General features: G+C 42.9%; 2 protein-coding genes across 3 annotated transcripts in view; one reads left to right on the plus strand and one right to left on the minus strand.

The window, feature by feature from the left end:
• Positions 1–15,765, plus strand: part of hectd1 (HECT domain containing 1) — a 32,298-nt gene extending 16,533 nt beyond the window's left edge. Inside the window, exons 24-44 of one of the 2 annotated variants that reach the window (XM_014967311.2) lie at positions 1–62; positions 972–1,148; positions 3,609–4,589; positions 5,543–5,764; positions 7,031–7,164; positions 7,284–7,440; positions 8,418–8,488; positions 8,945–9,096; positions 9,172–9,226; positions 9,301–9,529; positions 9,776–9,858; positions 10,080–10,207; positions 10,381–10,582; positions 10,721–10,858; positions 11,645–12,123; positions 12,212–12,370; positions 13,409–13,487; positions 13,626–13,719; positions 14,500–14,650; positions 14,751–14,895; positions 14,979–15,765. The exon at positions 1–62 is cut by the window's left edge and continues 105 nt beyond it. In XM_014967311.2, coding sequence (XP_014822797.1) covers positions 1–62; positions 972–1,148; positions 3,609–4,589; positions 5,543–5,764; positions 7,031–7,164; positions 7,284–7,440; positions 8,418–8,488; positions 8,945–9,096; positions 9,172–9,226; positions 9,301–9,529; positions 9,776–9,858; positions 10,080–10,207; positions 10,381–10,582; positions 10,721–10,858; positions 11,645–12,123; positions 12,212–12,370; positions 13,409–13,487; positions 13,626–13,719; positions 14,500–14,650; positions 14,751–14,895; positions 14,979–15,116 — 4,036 coding nt within the window. In that variant the 3' untranslated portion in view covers positions 15,117–15,765. The remainder of the gene's footprint in view (positions 63–971; positions 1,149–3,608; positions 4,590–5,542; positions 5,765–7,030; positions 7,165–7,283; positions 7,441–8,417; positions 8,489–8,944; positions 9,097–9,171; positions 9,227–9,300; positions 9,530–9,775; positions 9,859–10,079; positions 10,208–10,380; positions 10,583–10,720; positions 10,859–11,644; positions 12,124–12,211; positions 12,371–13,408; positions 13,488–13,625; positions 13,720–14,499; positions 14,651–14,750; positions 14,896–14,978) is intronic. The other variant, XM_014967312.2, reaches the window with a different exon arrangement.
• A 918-nt stretch (positions 15,766–16,683) lies between these two features.
• On the minus strand, positions 16,684–20,378 carry ap4s1 (adaptor related protein complex 4 subunit sigma 1). The gene is made up of 5 exons (XM_014967320.2): positions 19,669–20,378; positions 17,964–18,050; positions 17,815–17,883; positions 17,729–17,740; positions 16,684–17,317 (listed from the first exon to the last, which is right to left on the minus strand). Exons 1-5 carry the CDS (start codon positions 19,804–19,806, stop codon positions 17,189–17,191), a joined length of 435 nt encoding a protein of 144 aa, XP_014822806.1. The 5' UTR covers positions 19,807–20,378; the 3' UTR covers positions 16,684–17,188.
• Positions 20,379–20,586: the final 208 nt, after the last annotated feature.

A 20,586-nucleotide genomic window follows, 5' to 3' on the forward strand; every position in this document is an offset into this window, starting at 1 on the left:
CTTGTCTTTGTCTGGGCTGGAGCTGTACGGGACAGTCACAGCGGTCTGTGAGGACCAGCTAGGTGAGCCCCCACTGTTGACTGCTGAGGCTCAGAGTGGCAGCAGTATATTTTTGAGTTTGTATACTCCAGTTAACAATTAACTTTAGCAATTTATAATTTGCTATAATAAATGTGATTAATCGTTCCAGCCCTGTACTCACCCTGTTAGTTTAAAACTTCAGCAGCAGTTCATTGGGGAGAGGTTGGGTGTCTGCTATTGCTGCCTTGCTGTTATAGGAAAAGCAACAAGTTGGTCAATATGAATGGGTCTGTTTGTACTGATTTTCTCTGAATAATTCATTTTTCAAGTAGCTATTATACAAACACGTTGCAACATGACGTCCCTCACACCAGATCTTTTAGCTATCGAGTTATCAACATAACTTGATAAATATTAAATGTTTTTGTGGTTTACAAAAGAAAAAGGGACGCAGTGCTTTGCTACTAATTATCAGCACTACAATTAGATAACAAGATCCCAGGGTATCAAGTTTCACAGCCATAGCTGCTGGATGGACGTCTTCTTGCCCTCCAGCATTGTGCTCATGCGCAAAATTTCCGGATGTAAACAGTAACATGCTATGGTCCTATAGGTAAAGGTAATTTTATTTATATAGCACATTTTCAGCAACAAGGCAATACAAAGTGCTGTAGAGGTACCGAATATTTTGACTGCAGTCCCGACTCATTTCTCCAATCATCAGTCCTTCAGTTAGTTGCTGTAAGACGGCCCACACTCGTCCTTGTAAACTCCACTTACTGAGAAACGAGGCAAATTATAGTTATGACAAAGGTGGGCCCTGTTTCATACCAAAGTTAGCACTAGCATGTAGCATTACTCTAAGTACTGTAGCTGTTGGCTTCATTTAAAACTAATTATTTTTACCTAAGTGTTTCCACTAAACGTTGTGTCCCTTTGTCCCAATGCAGGTAAAGCTGTGAAGGAGGCAGAGGCAAACCTCCGTCGCCAGCGCAGAATTTTCCGCTCTCAGGTCATGAAGTACATCGTCCCAGGAGCGCGGGTCGTTCGTGGTATCGACTGGAAGTGGCGGGAGCAGGACGGAAATCCGCCAGGAGAGGGCACTGTCACAGGAGAGGCTCACAATGGTGAGTTGGTGTCCGTTTGACCGAAAGCTAGAAGAACATGCTCTCATTTCCAAACTCTCTCTCTAGACTGCAGGATCGGCCATTTTTGTCTGAAAGGTTGTTGTTGAGGAGTGGCCATGTGCCATCAGTCGTATCTGTCCTGAGGAGTGAATGTGGGCAGATGTTTACCCCAGTAAACACATGAACTCGTTTCCTTTCCTGCACTGGTTTCGTTCCAGCTTTCTCCTCAAACATCCTGTTTCCAGTCTGCCTCCAGCCAGTGTCTGGTTTATTCCTCTTTAATCAACCAGCTGGAGAGAAATTATTCTGAAAACATTTTCTCCTCATTCCCTACCTGCATTACCTTCAACAAGTCTGATGCCAGAGATTGGCTTGTCTTTTTTTCTCTGCTATTGCCTAATGTTGACAGACATTCACTAGTCTCTTTTTTTTCCCAGATATTAGGCATTGGGATCCTTTGTTTTCTCAGGTCAGAGCAGAAACAGCAGCAGTCTGCAATCATTTTCCAAAGTGTTGCATAGAGAATTTACTTCTTCTGAGTCTCTGACTGTATTTAGGGACAGACAGATTGATTTTAAAGTCGACTAGAACTTAGAACAGCTCAAAACGCATTTGGCCACATTGTAAGCCATAAAACTGGTATTATTGGTCTTATGACAGGACCTCTGATCTCAACATATACTGGGATGATGAGAACTTCTCTTGCCTCTGTGTGCTCTTCCATTTGTTCCACATCTCATATTTTTAGCACCATAAATGGGTTCACTACTGTTTGATTGTATTTTCTCTCTTTTTGCTGTAATGATTTATTGTATATTTTTCCCCTGTTTTTATTTTCTGTTTTTGTATCTGTCACATTGTTTTCTAGTCACTCCACTAGTGATAGAAGCCTTTTTTTATAATCCACAACATAATCAGAGCAACAAAATGTTTTATCAGGGCAAACTATTTCTATGTTGGGTGTTAGATTCTAAGCTAAAGCCCAAACAGAAATAAAACACTTTCAGAAAAAAACAAAATTGCTTTAGATACTTTTTGTGTCAGAGTAGAAAATATATTAAAGTAGATTGTAGATTATTTTATGAAGTCATTTTTCTAAAAATCAATTAATTACATAAAAAAATGGCCCATTCTGCAGATTTTTCATTAGAGCACTAAAGGCTTTTTATACAGTGTTAAAAATGTCTAAAAAGATGCAAACAAATGTTCTTTTTAAATGAGAAAATAAACACGTAATTACCTAAAATGTAATATCTGTATTCCTTTGTGAGCACTTAGTTATTTTAGCAAAGGATTCATCAACAGCTGAAAAAAACCTATGACAAATGCAGTGTACGGCTGATATGTTGACTATTTTTATGATTAATAATTTGATAGCAAAAATGCGTACTATGAGATTTTTAAAGTAGTTTTTCACAGAATTCAAACCAGATGAAGCTATATCATTTATCATGTTTAGAAAGGGAAACGATGCAGTAATAAATGCACAAGTAATAATCTATTCCCTGGTCCTAAAAAGACTGTTTGGATGTTTTTGTTGGCATACATCTGTTAAGTCAGATAAATGTGACCCACAAATATAAATAAAAACCTGCTGCTTCTTTAGCAGATGTTCTGACTCATTTATTTTTGAACTTATTTAACAAAACCTGCCTTAAAAATGTAGCAGGCCTGTCGCAATAAGCAATTAATTAAGTTTAAATAAATTTTAATGAGCAATAAAATTAATCGCCCAGTTAATTGCTGGATGATAAATTGTCCCAGAAGTTATTGCGATAAATGATAATGTTGTTGTTTTGAGACCATATTGAAGTAATATAATAATGCAGAATAATGCATAATAACACATTCTCAAAGAGCAATACACTTTCAATTCTAATGAACATATAACTCTGGAACTGGAAGGTATTTTAAATATTCAAAATAATTAAACAAGCACAACAAATAAAATTAATATTGAAGTCTGTGTAAACAAAATTGTTCTTAAAAAAAAGGGCTAGTTGAGACCAAAGCACCAGACTGAAGACTTTTGTTGTCCAGTTTTTGGTAGAAAGAGAGAAAAACTATACATCATGGAAATGGCTATTACTGATGTCAGTTTAATGGATCATAAGATTAATTGATGGATTTCTTATTGTGACAGGCCTGGTAGCAGGTTTTCTAAGGCTCTGCCCATCATGCTGCTTCAACCAGTCATGAATCAAATCAGTAACCAGCTGGGAAGTCTGACCAAATCACTCCTCCAATAAATAAACATAGCCCTGAGTGTACCTGCAGGATGTTGTTGTTTGACATGTGCAGCTAGGCTGGAAGTAATATTCTGTCACTGTGTGGAGCTGTTAGGACTGTAAGCTGCTTGTCCGCTGTCTGCCTTCCTCTGCCGCTCTCGCCCTGTTTCCCTCTCTGCCGCCTCTCTGACATCCATCTGTCCGTCTCCCTCCTATCTCTCTGTCCATCCAGGCTGGATTGATGTAACCTGGGATGCTAGCGGATGCTCTAACTCTTACCGTATGGGCGCTGAAGGGAAGTTTGACCTCAAGCTTGCTCCAGGGTATGACCCTGAGTCGGCTGCCACAGCGCCAACACCCAAACCTGTCTCATCCACTGTTTCAGGTCCCGCCTCATCCACGGTGGGACCCTCTGTGACATCAACAGCTGTTGGCGGAACCACCACCACGTCGGCGTCGTTGTCCTCAACCTCGTCGTCTTCCCAGCAGCCCTCCTGGAGCAGCCTGGTGAAAAATAACTGTCCCGACAAAAGCGGGGCCAGCTCCTCCAGCAGGAAGGGCAGCAGCAGCTCCGTCTGCAGCGTGGCCTCGTCCTCTGACATCAGCCTCAGCTCCTCCGCCGGGATGCCCGGCGGCGGGGCCCTGCAGCTGGAGAGGAGAGCGGAGGGCCTGCTGCTGGACCAAGGCGCGGGGCCTGGAGGGGTCACCGGAGGCGGCCTGGGCTGTGACGGCCACCAACAGGAGCCCATCGTGGTTTTGTCCTCCGCCACAGAGGCCGGATGCGGGTCGGGGTCCAGCTCCGGCACGCTCACCGCCGACACGTCTGTGACCGGAGACGAGCACCACTCACCCACCGCAGCGGCAGCCGGCACCGACCCGGCCACGGCCATCTCTATGGGTCTGGTGAGCGTGAGCTCCCCTGACGTCAGCTCTGTGTCTGAGTCTTCCAGCAAAGACACGCACTCCCAGAGGCCGCTGTGCTCCGCCACCAACACGCGCCTGTCGGTCAGCTCCCTGCTGGCCGCCGGGGCCCCAATGAGTTCCAGCGCCAGCGTCCCCAATCTGTCGTCGCGGGAGGCCAGCCTCATGGAGTCCTTCGTCCGCCGTGCGCCCAACATGTCCCGCACCAACGCCACCAACAACATGAACCTGAGCCGCAGCAGCAGCGACAACAACACAAACACCCTGGGCCGCAATGTCATGAGTGCCGCAAGTGAGTACCGCACTGCTAGCATGCTAATGCTACAGGAATGAGGCACCACTTCAACACTGTAGCGCAACCAACAAAACTAGTACTCAATAGGGCTGCACCATGTTGGGAAGTCTTTCAGTGTCAATAAGATTGGTAAATATTTCTGTGATGATATCAAGCACAATATGTGCTTATCTTCTTTTCACGGTTTCTCAAATTAATTTCAATTCAGTTTATTTCTGTAGCGCCACTTTGCAATAAATGTCATCTCAAAGCACTTTACAAATTCCAGTCTGTAGGTTGAGCTTTAGCTGCTCAACCTCTAAGCAAGATAGGTGGCATCAATTAGCTAACTCACTTTTTGACTACCTAGCAACAATCTGTTGAGTAACTTGTGTTACCTAGCAACAACTTGTTGAGTACCTAGCGCATATTGAGTGAAAACTGTGGCTAAAACAGGAAATGAAACCCCAAATGTCAGCTGAGGCAATATTTCAGATTTTTAAAACAAAAACTAATCAGTAATTAGTTGAATGCTGATAGATTTGATCCGGTGTGACGTGATGAAGCAGGAAACCCTGAACATGTCTGTGCTTTTCCCACACCAAGACTATTTTATGCATTTAAAACAAAACTCTCATAAGACCTGGAGCCTGAGGTTGTTTGTGGTGGAAACGTTTAGGTGTGAGGAAAGGAAAGTGTTGCTGTAGTTAAAACGTTTCTCCAGGCACTATGCTGAGTTCTGAACACTTGTGCTCCATATTAGGCTGTTTGACGTGTCCAAGGGGAACATTTGAGACAAAAAACAAACCATAATTGTTGAGTTATTTAGAAAAGAGCATGAGTTCCCTTCCTTCAGACGTCCAGTGTGTGTGTGTGTGTGTGTGCTGGCAGCTGACTCCACCATAACCAACCTGTGTACTGCTGTGTCTCCGGTTTCAGACTAACTGCAACTTGTTTTTGTTTGTTTGCAGCTTCTCCTCTCATGGGCGCTCAGAGCTTTCCTAACCTCACCACCACTGGCACCACCTCCACAGTTACCATGTCAACTTCCATAGTAACCAGTGGCAATAACGTAGCCACAGCCACAACGGGGCTTTCAGTTGGCCAGTTGCTAAGTAACACTCTGACAACAAGCCTGACGTCCACATCCAGTGAGAGTGACACAGGACAGGAAGCTGAGTTCTCTCTCTATGGTCAGTGCCCCCCCCCGCCCCTCCCACCACCACACGCGCGTGCGCGCACACACACACACAACATCATGTAACTGAACATCATGTAACAGCATGTTTGACCTGTTACAGCTGCTTGGCTGCCTAACTTAACTCTAGTTCCAACTAGAGATCCACTGATCCGATACTAATATCTGTATTGATTCTGATATTTTTTAAAAATCTAGATGTGGTATTGGTTACAATGTGCCCGATTCATAGGGGCAGATCTATTTAGTCTAATTCTATGCTTTTTGCTCTAAGTGATGTCATTATTTATTTTACATTATATTCAAATTCCTCTATAATTGCACTTTCTGAACCATTTGAAAGAATGTTTTAGTTTATTTTTACATGTTTGAACAAATAGTCAACCTGTTGTTTTTATCAGTTACAGTTTATTTATTATTTATTTTCCATTGGCTGTTCTACTTTTAATTACTCTTTTCCATGTTTGACCAAGCTCGTGAAGCTATTAGTGTATTTCAGTGAGCTGTACTGGTGCAGAGTTGGCAAATAAATTTGTAATTCAGTGCATTTAGGTCTGTTAAAAAAAGTTTTAAGTCAGCTATTTTTCTGTATTGGTGTGGTCCTATGCTAAACCTCAGATATTGATATCGGAAGTGAAAAGAAGTGGATCGGTGCATTTCTAGTTCCAACTGTTCTCATTTTAGAAACAAGCCTGTCGTAGTTTAGTGAGTCTGATCTTAAAACCTGAATTCCTGGGTTAACATGGAAGGTTGAACTGGTCTAAGACGGTTCATGTTGGTTTATCCCATGGAGTTAAAGTCTAACACAAGATTTGCTCAAATCTACAAACTAACTACAAGCTAATCGCTGCAGAGCAGCAGGAAGCGCCATCAGAGGGAATGAGATGCTGCATGTTCAGTATTCCCTGCAAGGAGCTTTTGTTGTGGTTTGGGTAGAGATGATGTGAATGAAGCCATGCCTGTGCTACGTTACACATGCAACAAGAACAGATCCAATGTGCCGGAGCAGCCGGCGCTCCGTGGGAGCTCTGCATGGTTTGAAGTTCTGTCCACACACTCAGCCAGAACCTGGAGTCATACATGTTCTGCAAGAAGCCAAACCCAAGATGCATTCTCAGAACAGGTTGGAGTTTTTAGCTCTGCTTGATGTTTAGCAGCCGGCTGGCCTTTGGCACAGGCGGAGTCACCATCAGGATCAGGGAGGGTCTTCACTCTGTCCTCCAGCTGGAATCATGTCAGCTGTGTTTCTGTCAACCTGCAGACTTCCTGGACAGTTGCCGTGCCAACACACTGCTAGCAGAGCTGGACGATGAGGAGGACCTCCCTGAGCCCGACGATGATGACGACGAAAACGAAGATGACAATCAGGAGGACCAGGAGTATGAGGAGGTCCTGGTATGTAAAATAAGTTCTGTTCGTGGTGTCGTTGGGTCTGACTCTGTCCTGTAGTAGTTTTGTTTTTGCTGCTGCTGTGTTGATGTCAGACTGTGGATCAAATGTATATTCTGTTGTAGGAGGAGGAAGAGTATGAGACGAAAGGAGGACGCAGGAGAACGTGGGACGATGATTTTGTCCTCAAAAGGCAATTTTCTGCTTTGGTCCCTGCGTTTGACCCCCGACCTGGAAGAACTAATGTCCAACAGACCACCGACCTGGAGATCCCCTCCCCTGGTACGGTGCTACAGATCTACCAGCAAATCTAAACCTAGTGTTAAGGAAGAAATATTCTAAAATAGGTTAACTTTGGAAAAAAGTTTGGCTCTCTCTTCCTCTGGATCCCAGGTCCTCTCGGCGGGCCACGTGTAGCCACAAGGAAAACAACAATGCGTGTTGACGTCACAGAATTACAGAGTTTAATCCAATATAAGACAATGCATAAACTTAGAAGTAAGACAATGCACAAACTTACACCAGAAACTGCAGAACAACGGAGACATACATTCATTTACCTGACATAAATGGAAAGAAGAAGAAAAGAAAAGCAAAGACGTGCAAAGACATCTTTGGAGAATTGCAAGAGCAAATCTGATCTGTTACTTCTGTGTAGAAAGTTTTATCTTCTTGTATTTAATTTATTCAAATAAGGCGTATCTTTGCTCATCCAACCAGGAGCTGTCTCTGACCCTTTGTCTCAAGCCTAAAACCCCTGCCGTGTTTACGGCCTTTCACAGATGAGTGTGAAAAGCTACAACTTCTACTGTATTGTTTTCCCACAGACAAAAGGCAGTTCAAACGATCCTAGCAAACCATCTGCTGTAACTACAAGTAAAATAAAGGTCAATAGGGCAGAATACATTACTAATTTCAAAACCACAATTAGGGCATTTGAATCAAGACATGTTAGGTTTTAAAACTAGATTATTTTAAATTTATTTTCTCAACACTAGCTAGAATTTTTCATCCAACTAACTTTAAGTTTAGTAAATACAAAAACAAAAATGAATTGCAAATAAGTAAAATGATCATAGCTGTTTGGTAACCGTATTGAAATGAGTCAAAGTGAAGAATTTAAAAAGCAGTACTGGTTCTGTTAACTGGAACATATGATACATCTATTCTTTTGGGTTCTGTATCTCTAAGATCATGTCAGTCTGTGTTGAATGCAGAGAAATGAATTTTTGACTGGAGCTGGTTCTGTTTTGGTGCAGGAACGCCTCGGTCTGAGGCCCGGGAGGAGGTGGAGTGTGCTCCTTCTCCTCACCTCGCTCTGACTCTGAAGGTTAGTCATGAATACGAGTAACCAGCTACATTTACTCACATTTACTGTAGTAACTTTTTGGAAAAAAATGTACTTTAGGAGTATTTTTATTGTGCTGTATTTTCTACTTTTCCTTTTGCAATTATGAAGTATCATTACTCTTGAGTAAAATTCTCTTCCCACCTCTTCACGATCTTCAATGTTCTGTTAGCTTTCTGTAGTCGTGGTGGGACTCTATTAAAATGTTAATATAGTTAATTGCAGGATCTGTAATAAATTACTCAATTTTTATTTGAAAACCATGTATTGACAATATAAGCAACATTTTCAATTAACACCTATTTTTGGGACATCTTAAATCGATTCTGAATGGTAGTAAATGTGAATTGGGATTCTTAAATGTGTGTGTGTGTGTGTGTGTGTGTGTGTGTGTGTGTGTGTGTGTGTGTGTGTGTGTGTGTGTGTGTGTGTGTCCAGGTTCCCGGTCTTGGTACAACTAGAGAGGTTGAGCTTCCTCTGTCCAGCTACAAGCTGACCATCTTCTACTACGTGCAGCGGCTTCTGCAGCTCTCCTGCAACGGCTCTGTGAAGACGGATAAGCTGCGGCGCATCTGGGAGCCCACCTACACGTAAGAGAGGAGACCCCCAGAACCTTCACGTGTTCACACTTTACATGTTTCAGTCTTCGCTGTGTTCCCCTGCAGGATAATGTACCGGGAGCTGAAAGACTCTGATAAAGAGAAGGACAGCGGGAAGATGGCAAGTCCGACTCTTCCCTTTACGCTTTGGACAGAATTGGAACCGTAAACCAGGAAGTCTGTTTCTATCTGCAGGAATTCTTGGACCAGAGCACGGGGGTCGGAGGTCGCTGCGGGGGGCTCAGTCCGAGCTCACTGTCGGTCAGTCAGAGCAGTGAGATCCTGGGCTGGGTCAGGGAGGCAGCGCAGGCCAAGGCCGGCTGCAGCCAGAACGCATGCGGCATGGAGGACGTCCTGCAGCTGCTGCGCATCCTGTACATCATCGGGAGCGACTCGGTGTCCAACGCGCGCACGCTGCAGGAAGGTACGACGGCCACACACTCACACCTCCCTGCTGGACGGATCATTTCATCCTTTATCACAGTTTTGCATTTCAATCATGTGAAATGAGCTGACTAATTCTAAACTGTGGAGGAGTTTTATAAAGACAACGAAAAGCTAGAACAGGTTTCAGTTTTGGAACATTAATATTCTGATTGTGCATTTTCACCTGTTCCTCATATGTTTTTTTTTGTTTGTTTTATTTTGTTTTTTTTGCCTGTATTTCCAGATGTTGAGGAGCTGCAGTTCAACGCATCACCAGAGGAGTTCACCAGCAAGAAGATCACCACCAAGATCCTCCAGCAGATTGAGGTCAGCTTCTCTTCTGGGATTATTTATGTAAATGTACTAAATGTTTGTGAGATTAACTTTAAATGTTAATTTGTCCCCCTTTTATGTTATAGTTCTATAGAACATTAATGTGTTATTAATCATTCTGTATCTGTCATAATGCTGCTCAGGGCTTGAGCAGCTCTGTAGCAAACTCCAAGTGAAGCTAAGCTAACTGAATGCTATCGCTGTTTTGTTGCCAGGAGCCTCTGGCTGTGGCCAGCGGAGCACTGCCTGACTGGTGTGAGCAGCTCACGTCCAAATGTCCCTTCCTCATCCCCTTTGAGACCAGACAGCTGTACTTCACCTGCACTGCTTTTGGAGCGTCCAGGTGAGTCTGACAGGTGCCATAGCAACCACCAGGAGAGCCACCAGCAACCTGGGGGCAGCAGGACCAGATCTGCTTGCCCTGAAACTAATGCCTAGAAATGAAAAACATTACATCCAGTGTGACTGGGTTCTATCCTCTCCATGGCCTGACCTCTGACCCCCGTGCTCCCACAGGGCCATCGTGTGGCTCCAGAACCGGCGCGAGGCGACCATGGAGCGATCCCGGCCGTCCACCACGGTGAGGCGGGACGACCCTGGAGAGTTCAGGGTGGGCCGGCTCAAACACGAGAGGGTCAAAGTCCCCAGAGGAGAAGCCATGATGGAGTGGGCGGAGTCAGTCATGCAGATCCACGCCGATAGGAAGTCCGTGCTGGAGGTGGGAGAGGAAGTGAACTTTTTGGAAGCTCTGTCTCATCTGTGCTGTGACTATCTTCTGAAGCTGAATTGTGTGTGTGTGTGTGTGTTTGTGTGTGTGTGTGTGTGTGTGTGTGTGTCTCTCTCTCTCTCTCTTCAGGTGGAGTTCCAGGGTGAAGAGGGAACCGGTCTGGGTCCCACCTTGGAGTTCTATGCTCTGGTGGCTGCAGAGTTCCAGAGAACGTCTCTGGGTATCTGGCTGTGTGACGACGATTTCCCTGACGACGAGTCCCGACAGGTCAATCACCTCGCAATCGCTGACCAATGAGCTCATGAGAAACTGCTAAGAGGCTGTGAAGTAGAGTTCTATCACAGTCTGAGGCCCATCTCATCATTCTGTGTCATGATGTGCGACACTGACAGAACAAACTGCTCTGCACATACTTCAGGGTTCTATAACAATAATAGATGATGCATTTTATTTATAGAATATGTAATAGATGTTTTATTGAAATGACTAGAATGTTCTATAAACTTTAGGAAAAAAATATTCATTATGGAATTTTTCAATAACAAATTAGTTGGAATCTGATTTCAGACAAAGTATTAGAGCCATGGTAATAATAAGATAAGAATAAAGTCATAATGTTATGAGAATAAAGTCATATTATGAGAACAGTCAGCATATTACGACTTTATTCTCAGAATATTATGAGTTTATTCTCATAATGATTTACTCTCATGACATTATAACTCACCAAATTAATCAATGATTTTTTTTAAACAAACAGCATCAGTGATACCAGTCCTGTATATTTCCTTAGCTTCAGGTTGATGCATAAATTCCCAGAATCACAAACAGGAAATCAGTTGTGCGTTTTTGAGCTCCTCCATATTTAATAGAAGGATGTAACATGTTAATCAGTAGAACTGGAGGTGTGAGGAGGATGCACCAGGTTTCTGATGAGTATTCACCCAGCGAACAGGAACCAGGGCAATGCTTTGTTGTGGTTGATTTGCACCAGTTTGACCTCCGTCTCCATGGCGACACTGCTGACCTTGTGTGTTCCTCTGTCTCCTGTAGGTGGACCTGGGCGGCGGTCTGAAGCCGCCCGGTTTCTACGTGCAGCGCTCCTGCGGCCTGTTCCCCGCTCCGTTCCCGCAGGACAGTGAGGAGCTGGAGCGCATCACCAAGCTCTTCCACTTCCTGGGGATTTTCCTGGCCAAGTGCATCCAGGACAACCGGCTGGTGGACCTGCCCGTGTCTCAGCCCTTCTTCAAGCTGCTCTGCATGGGCGACATCAAGTCCAACATGAGCAAGCTGCTGTACCAGTCGCGCGGCTCGCCACCGGGCCACGGCCCTGAGCGCGCCCACCTGCAGGCGCTGCTGTCTGAGGTGCAGTCGGAGGCGTCCACCGAGGAGAGCCAAGAGACGTACTCTGTGGGCAGCTTCGACGAGGACTCAAAGTCCGAGTTCATCATGGACCCGCCCAAGCGGAAGCTGCCCGCCTGGTACCACGGCATCCTGACCTGGGATGACTTCCAGCTGGTCAACCCACACAGGTCAGCAGGTCATTGGGTTCAGAGTTTCCTTCTTTAATTTGGTTGTGAAAACATTGACTCATTTGGAAAATGATTCCCCCCCTTCTAGAGCAACCTTCCTAAAAGAGGTGAAGGAGCTGGCTGTGAAGAGGAGACAGATCCTGGGCAGCAAGAGTCTGTCTGAGGACGAGAAGAACACCAGACTGCAGGACCTGATGCTGAGGAACCCCATGGGCTCCGGACCCCCACTCAGCATCGAGGACCTCGGGTAAAATCCTCTGAGACTCAGCTTGACCTGCTGCTGAGAAGAGCCGAGTCAGCTCTTCTGTTTGGAGCAGTAACATAGTCAGGATTTTACCCAGAATACCTGCTGAACCCCGGAGTCGATACCTGAACACGAGAAAAAAGACAAACACAAACAATACAAATTAAACAAATATCACACTTTTGCACTTCAATTAAATCCTAATTAATTAATCACAATGGATCTTCAAACAAAGTAATGCCAGCCCAAGGCATAAATGAACCAAGCAGCTGCTTAGGGCCATAAATGCTAACATTTTAACACAGAGTTTAATCTTTGTGTTGGAGCTCAGTTTGTTCACAAATTCACTTCAGCAAATAATAAAAAATTATGACTGACTGCTGTTAAACTACCTCTACTTATTAAGTCTTAATAGAATGGGGGCCCGTCATATTCTGCTCAAGGGTCCATGAAATCTTGAGCCAGCCCTGATCACATTTCAAAATAAATAAAATGAAAATTACCAAAACAGATAATTAACTGTCTGCTTAATTAAATATTCTCAATGTGCAAAATTGAAGCATTCCTTGTACTAAGTTTTTGTTGTTTTGTAATATCTGCAGCTTGCCACAGTATTTTGATTGGCTGGTTGTTATTTATGTGAATGCAGCATTTTCCATTCATTGGCAGCCAATGCCTGGAAAATGCTGCATTGAGTGAGTGTGTGAGCCTTAAACACACATGCTCAACGGGAACCGTTAAAAACACAACTATATGTTAAATCATATTTGTGGCTCATGTTGAGCAAGCAGAGCAAACATTTTCTTTTTAAACTTGACGCCTACCTCAGTGCAGGATCCTCCCAAGAAACATGATCCCTCACAGATTGTTCCTATACATGCTGGAGTATTAAAAAGGAAAAGGGACACAGCCTCAGCAGTCTGTAAAAGTTTCCTAATGCTGTATTAAAATGAAGATACTGTATAGAAATAATAAGTACAGTATTTTTGCACCTGCTGCTGTTCTAAATGTGACCTGATGACTTGACATTTCTGTTTTCAGGTTAAACTTTCAATTCTGTCCATCATCAAAGGTTCACGGCTTCTCTGCAGTAGACCTGAAATCAAATGGAGATGACGAGGTAACAGCACACATCCACCCAGCTGCTGCTCCGGTCACAGGATGGACTGTGTGTGTGCGTGCGTGCGTGCGTGCGTGCGTGCGCGTGTGTGTCACTAAACCTTCTTTCCTTTTTGTGTGTGTGATTGTGTGAGGACAGATGGTGACTGTGGAGAATGCAGAGGAGTACGTGGAGCTGATGTTTGATTTCTGTATGCACACTGGCATCCAGAAACAGTTGGAGGCCTTCAAAGGTGAACACACACATCACAACTACACAAAGCTGGAGCTCACTTACAGCTCAGACACCACTGAAAGTAATGGAATTATTATTTTCATTCCAAGCACTCACCAAAACCTGCATAGTACCCACAATCACAGATGAACCGTATCTTTGGGACACCAAATTGTTGAGATGTTTATTATTATAAGTAGGGCTGAAACAATTAATTGGATTAATAGTGATTAATTGATTAATTTAGTAATTGATTCGTTCTTAACTGGAGCATTCCCGTTTCAAAAGGCCATTTGCTAAAAGAACAACACAGAGCAGTTAGTAAGACAAAACTCGACAAAAAAAGGCTCATTCTACACATTTTATTTTATTTAACCACTGAAGCCTTTTTATACAATATTAGATATACATTGAGGTGCAAATGTACAATTAATTCAAGTCATAAATAAATTTAAGTAAGAAAATAAACATTTTGTTACCTGAAAGACAATAACAGCACACCTGTAGTGAATGCTCCATCATTTGTAAAGGATGCATCTGCAGCTAACAAATACAGTTAATAATTGGAGAACAAAAGGTGCTTCATAGTTTATGTTTTCAGCATTTGAGTCGGGTGAAGCTAAAACTAAGGAGTTCTAGGTAGAATAGATTTAAAAAGGTTTTTGTTTTCACTCTTAAGTGCAAAATGAATAGATATTTTTGTAGTATTTTTAGAGTCTGGGTTACTAAATGAGTTGATAATTAGAATAAGGGTGGATGTGACTGAACAGTGTGGGCTCACCCTGTCTGCTCTCCTCAGAGGGATTTAATCAGGTGTTTCCCATGGAGAAGCTGAGCTCCTTTAGCCATAAGGAAGTGCAGATGGTCCTCTGTGGTAACCAGTCTCCTTCCTGGAATGCTGATGACATCATCAACTACACTGAACCAAAGCTTGGTTACACCAGAGACAGGTGTGAGAGCAGACACACACACACACACACACACACACAGGGTTGATGTTTGAGGCTAAAAACTGATCCTAACTGTTACATTGTGTCTGCTCCTCTTCAGTCCTGGCTTTCAGCGCTTTGTCAGGGTTTTATGTGGAATGTCGTCTGATGAGAGGAAAGCCTTCCTGCAGTTCACCACCGGCTGCTCCACGCTGCCCCCTGGTGGCCTGGCCAACCTTCACCCACGCCTCACCGTAGTCAGAAAGGTAGGTTCAGATCTTCTGGCATCTTTAAAAGTCTGACTGTGAGCTGATTGGCTGCTGTTCCTGTCTTGCCCCGCCCCCTCCAGGTGGATGCAACAGACTCCAGCTATCCATCAGTAAACACTTGTGTTCACTACCTGAAGCTCCCAGAGTATTCATCTGAAGACATCATGAGGGAGCGTTTGTTAGCTGCCACTATGGAAAAGGGCTTTCACCTGAACTGACCTCCAAGCGTCGCCACGGTTACACTGAGCATGCGCCCAAGCCATCTGTCCGTGTTGCCAGAACATCCAGCCGCGTGACTGTCAGACACACAGAGGCTCGCAGCGCAGGATTTTGACTGAACATCTCCATCCTACACGTTTCACGCTTCCCTCCTGACAACCACGTCAGCATCCAGGGCCAAGGCTGCAGGCTGGTGTGTGTGAGAGTGTGTGTGTTCGCGTTCGCACACATGTCCCCTCCTCTCCTCCGTTCAGTTCAGTGCCTGGTTCCACTTAGTTTTCAGTTTCTCCATTAGAGGTTCAGGCTCATTTCTCGTTTTCATCTTTTTAGTTTTTCTTCCTTTCCTTTCAGCTTGTGTGTGTGTGTGCGCGCGTGTGTGTGAGAGCATCAGTTTGGTTTGTTTCAGACCTGATGAAAAGGTCAGAGTTCAGTTTTTGGTGTTTCCTCTCTGATTAAGCTAAAGAGAAAAAAACACTGATTGTGTTTGATGCACATCTAAAAAAAAACTCTGCTCCCTGTATTTTCTTTGTATATTGTAAACATTTATTTAACTGAAGTACTGAAGTTGCAGTTTCAGGTAAACAAATATTTTCAAATGTGTATGCTCCAAAAGATAATCAATAAATTGTTTGCAAAGTATGAAGTAAAGATTTAGTTGTGTGGTTTGTAGAATTTTTTTTTCTTTTAGCGTCTTAGAAACAGAAAATCCCATAAATGGCTTTTTGATTTAGTAACTATTGAATTCAACAGGTGAGATCAAGCTCCGCCCACCAAGCAGTAAAATGACTAATTAGAGAAGCAGCCAAGAGGTTCATGATAACTCTGGAGGAGCTGCACAGATCTACAGGTGCTCTCCACAGATGTGACATTTTTATGGAACGGCATCAAATAGAAAACTGTTGAAGCAGCTGTGAGGACTCCATCTCCCAGATTCCCAAGGTTCATTTCAGGGACAGGTAAAATTTAGAAGTTGCTCTGCTGTAGATCTGAAGAGCTGTGAATGGCACAAAAATGCCTTAAAGGGGCAGTATTTATTTTCAAGGCACATGGTGCCATTATAAAGCACAATCAAGTAACTGTTTAAATATAAATCACTTAAAAGAAATATGACTTCGTAATTTAACTCCTTGAAATTGGGCCTCTGTCTCTTTAAAAACTCCTGCTCTTTCTGAAACTCCGCCTTCAGGAAGTCGTCACAGCATGGCTCCTCTATTGACCTTTTAACAATGTTGCACTGAGGGGTAGCTCTATTTTTTAATGCTTTATCTTATTTATCCAGTATTGACGTTCGGTACTTTGTTTTAGCTGTAGCTGATGTTAAAGCGTTTATAAATAAAGTTGATGAGCTCTGCAGTTCCACCAGACTTTCGCTAATTGCTGCTGGCTAATCTGAAGGAGCTGAGTGGGATCAAATGAACAATTAGAAGCTCTGCAGAGATCAGGAGGTGAACAGATGTGTTGGAGCAGAAACATTTCTTTAACAAGCCCCTAGGGATTGGACTAGGACACCCCCGATTGAGAGTGATTGTGCACCAAAAAAAACGCTCAAACACAGAAATAACAAAATGAGGTTTCACCATGTATTATCAGCTGTCTGAGCCACAAACATTATTACTTCACATTACACACAGTTGCAACCTGTCAGCAGTATTCTGTACTGTTAAGTGTTGGTGTGAGATGCACACACTGGTACATTAGCGCCTCATGGAGACTTGGCAGCAGTTTGCTCTACAAACACTAGGGGTGCACCGATTGCAGTTTTCTGGCCAATCGCTGATCTTCAAAATACCTGACCTGCCAATTCTGAATTTTGTTAAATATGGTGGCAAAGTTGCTAAGTTGGCAACAATGGAGTGACTGTTGTCAACTGCACAGATGCAGATGTGACCAGGTGACCCGGTGGGCGGTCTGTCAGGGTAGCTTCAGACCTTTGCAGTGGAAGATAAGATCGGTTTCACCTGTGAGTTTCGGTTGATCACCCAACATTAAGGAAACCAAGACCGATTTACCAGCACACCCCTAACAAACACCAGTCCAATATTTCCCAGAGTGCTCCAATAGTCTGCTTCGTTCACCCATCCGCCATTTTGTCGATGGCGGTGAGTGGAGCAAGGATGCGGCTCTTGTTCGTTTCCACGATGTGGCCGTTCTGGATCATCTCGTCCAGGATGATGTGAACAGAGTCCAGATTAAACATGATCTGACCACATTTCAAGGTCAAGGAGAAACCAGCAGGCAGCAGACAAGATGGTGTAACTTGTCACTTTTTTCACAGTCTCTCACTGTGAAAAAAGTGAGACAGACTGCCAAGGCAAATGAGAGCTTCAACAAATATGTAAAAAAAAAATTTTTATAAAGGTCTTATACTGCAGCTTTAGTGAATAAAATCATCTTTGAAAACTAGATTTTTATGTTTGCCGGATAGTAAAATTGGTTGGATGATAGGAAACATTTTAATGCAACAAAAAAGGCAAAAGCAGAAGAAGACTAATGCAGAAAATACTTTTTCACAGTACAGTTCATACATATATATTAAATTTCAAAACTATTCTGGACCTACAAATAGAACCTAATGAGCTCAGAGCTGGGAACCTGCCATCATAAAGGATACATCCAGTTCACTCTGCGGACAGACAAAAACAGACAGTTAGAGATATCCTGCAGCCATCTGAAGATTTTCAGCACTGATGAACTCACCACACGGCTGAAGTATTTATCTAAAACCTCCACAAAGTTCTGGATCAGCTCGTAGATGGACAACTCATTCTGCGGGAGGATTCCAGGAAGCACGAATTAGAGAAGCAGGAAAACAATCTGAGCGTTGTTGTCAGATTCTGAAGACTTACCTCGCTGTCCGACACCCCCACCACAACGTACAGCGCCGCATACTGGCGGTAAACCAGCTTAAAGTCTTTATACTCCACAAACGAACACTGGAAAGAGGCAGACATACTGTAAGCACATCCTGCGCACAGAAGACTTGAGATGTTTACATTCAACCATCATCTGTGATTTTATTGATGTAATTGCAGAATCCTTCCACACAGGGTGGAAAGATTCTGCATCAATCAGCTTCTAAAAATAATAATTCGGTGTGAATCAACAGGGTTAAAACTATACATGCAGGTACAAGTATATAAATGCATCCTCAGTAATATTTTGATTTTTTGTTTGTTTGTTTGTTTTTGGTAAATCTCCAGTGGAACATTTAAGTAAAGTATTGTCCAGCCAGGTCAGGCCTGATTGGCTAAAAACAGAGACCTGATTTTGTTTAGAGTGAGCACAACTACAAATGTTGAAAATATACAAGATGTTTGATGATTTCACAGAAACATTTGAACAAATTTGAAAAATGAGCTACTCAAGTTTACCTTAATTTTGACGTCTCTTTAAAAAGGGACCTTGGTTAATATGTACTGAATGCAGTCCACATACTTCAGATTCTTCCAGCTGAATTAATTTCTGGCAGATTGGTTCTTGAAAAACAATCTGCCAATCTAATCTGATAACATCTCATTTTAATTTTCAAGCTCTTATTCGATTCAAAAATACTTTCTTTATCCCAAAGAGAAATTTAATTTTGCTGTCACTCATTTCATCCAAGTATGTTCAAAGAGTCACTGTGGTTGGTGATGCTGTGGTCAGAAAGGATCTCCTGTAGCACTCAGTCTTCCAACAGCTCTGACTAAAGAGTCTGTTGCTGTCTCATGCCAGCAAGCTCTGCTAATCCATCTCATTTGCTTTTACTGCTCCTCCTTAAATCTCAGCACATGTTTCTCAGATTAGATTAAGTAGTAATGTAATGTTTCACTGTCTAGTTTTAAATTAAAATACAGCTAATGCTATTCCAGTATTTCTGATCAGATCTTACTTCCTAATATTTCCAGCTCTTGACAGAATGATGTATATATTACAGATGTGTATATACAATGCAAACATTTCAGTATTTCATGGTGCATTTTTGGAGGAAAAATCAACTTTCATTCTGGTACTTGAAAAAAATCAAATTTGAAGCAAAAGTTTCTTTAGTTTCTAGTTTGGTTTGTCCTTTCCTAGAGTCTGTAGAAATATTTTATCATAGATCAGACCAGATATATTAAGCTTAAAAAAGACTAATCCGGCAATTACGGCTTCTGGAAAGCCATAATTGCTTTCCAGAAACCGTAATTGCTTCTGGAAAGCAAGCCCCTGGATGGGAGGGGAGTGGAAGGGGCTTAGGACAGCCCCTGTCCTAAGTATAAATAGTTAATGTAAATGCTTGGAAGGACGTAGACTGTGTATTTAAATATAAACAGTTATATTCTATTAACAGAATTCATTCTGAGAAATCTGCCCCCACAAACATGGCGGCATTGTTGCCGTACAAACCTGCCAACTGTGCTGCATTTGTATTCAATGGCTGCCATTACAAGATTTCCAGCTGTATAACCGCCACATATTTCTGTCGATAATTTCAGCATTCTTTCTGAAAACTCTCCAGACCTCAACAGGCAGCCAGCCAAGCAGTCAGGCAGGCGGACAGGCAGGCAGCTAGCCAGCCAGGTAGTTTACCTGATGCTTCCCGCGGCTCAGGCAGCAGCGGACAGCCACCGCTTCCAGCGCTGCTCTCTTACTCAGCTCCACTGGCTCATAGTATTTGGACAGTCTGGTCTGACCCTGCTGGTTCACCATTAGCACAAACTTAATCATCCTGTCACCTTCCACAGACCAGCCTCATCCTAAGACAGTTCACCAGTTTTCCTTCCTCAAACATAAACAATGACAATGCAGCTGAGAGATACAGTACTGCCACCTAGTGGATTGGAGTTAAAGAAAAAATCAGTAAATAGGTGGAAATGTTTTTAATAAAATTAGAGAGAGAGAGCAAGCTCCTGCTGAAGAATTAGCGCAAAAAGGTAAGACATATATATATTTGGTATATTTCCCCCTCCTTTTTTTTTTTTTTTTTGAAAAATAGTTAATTTTTTGCTTAAATTGTGTCATATTTTTGAGGATAATCCATGGAAAGGCAGTGTTGTCAATCAAGTTTATTTATATAGCACATTGCAGAAACGAGGCTGTTCAAAGTGAAGAAGTCTTGGACTGAAGGTGCTGGTTGTGTGTTATGTTGTTGAAGTGTAATCTTCTGCTGTCATCTGTTGCTATAGCAGCATCAGACCTAGGGACTTGAAAAAACTAAGTAACCTGATAAAGAAGGCAGGTTTTGTTCTAGTTCTGTTCTGTGGGACCTCTGCAGATGATTGTGCAAAGAAGGATTCTTCATTAAGCAAAGAATATTAAGAAATACCTTGAGGATCCTCTTTATCAGACGACAATGGCATCTTCAGTCAAAGGCTTCCTCAGCTTCACTGTAGTACAGACAGCTATGGAAGATCCTTCCTGCCTCTACAAAAACTCTGAAGAAATTTGTAAAATATGAGTAACAGCATTTAATTTCCTATTGGGATTCATACAATATATAAATTTGAT

Source organism: Poecilia mexicana, unplaced genomic scaffold (genome assembly GCF_051168715.1).
Source record: "Poecilia mexicana isolate PSO_F unplaced genomic scaffold, ASM5116871v1 scaffold_22, whole genome shotgun sequence".
Taxonomy (NCBI): Eukaryota; Metazoa; Chordata; class Actinopteri; order Cyprinodontiformes; family Poeciliidae; genus Poecilia; species Poecilia mexicana.

What these genes read in the sequence shown, in the direction of transcription:
- ap4s1 (XM_014967320.2), bottom strand. Translation starts at nt 19,806, where the DNA reads ATGATTAAGTTTGTGCTAATGGTGAACCAGCAGGGTCAGACCAGACTG. An exon ending in TGAGCCGCGGGAAGCATCAG is followed by an intron (nt 18,051 to 19,668) that starts GTAAACTACCTG and finishes GCCTCTTTCCAG; the next exon opens with TGTTCGTTTGTGGAGTATAA. An exon ending in TGGGGGTGTCGGACAGCGAG is followed by an intron (nt 17,884 to 17,963) that starts GTAAGTCTTCAG and finishes ATCCTCCCGCAG; the next exon opens with AATGAGTTGTCCATCTACGA.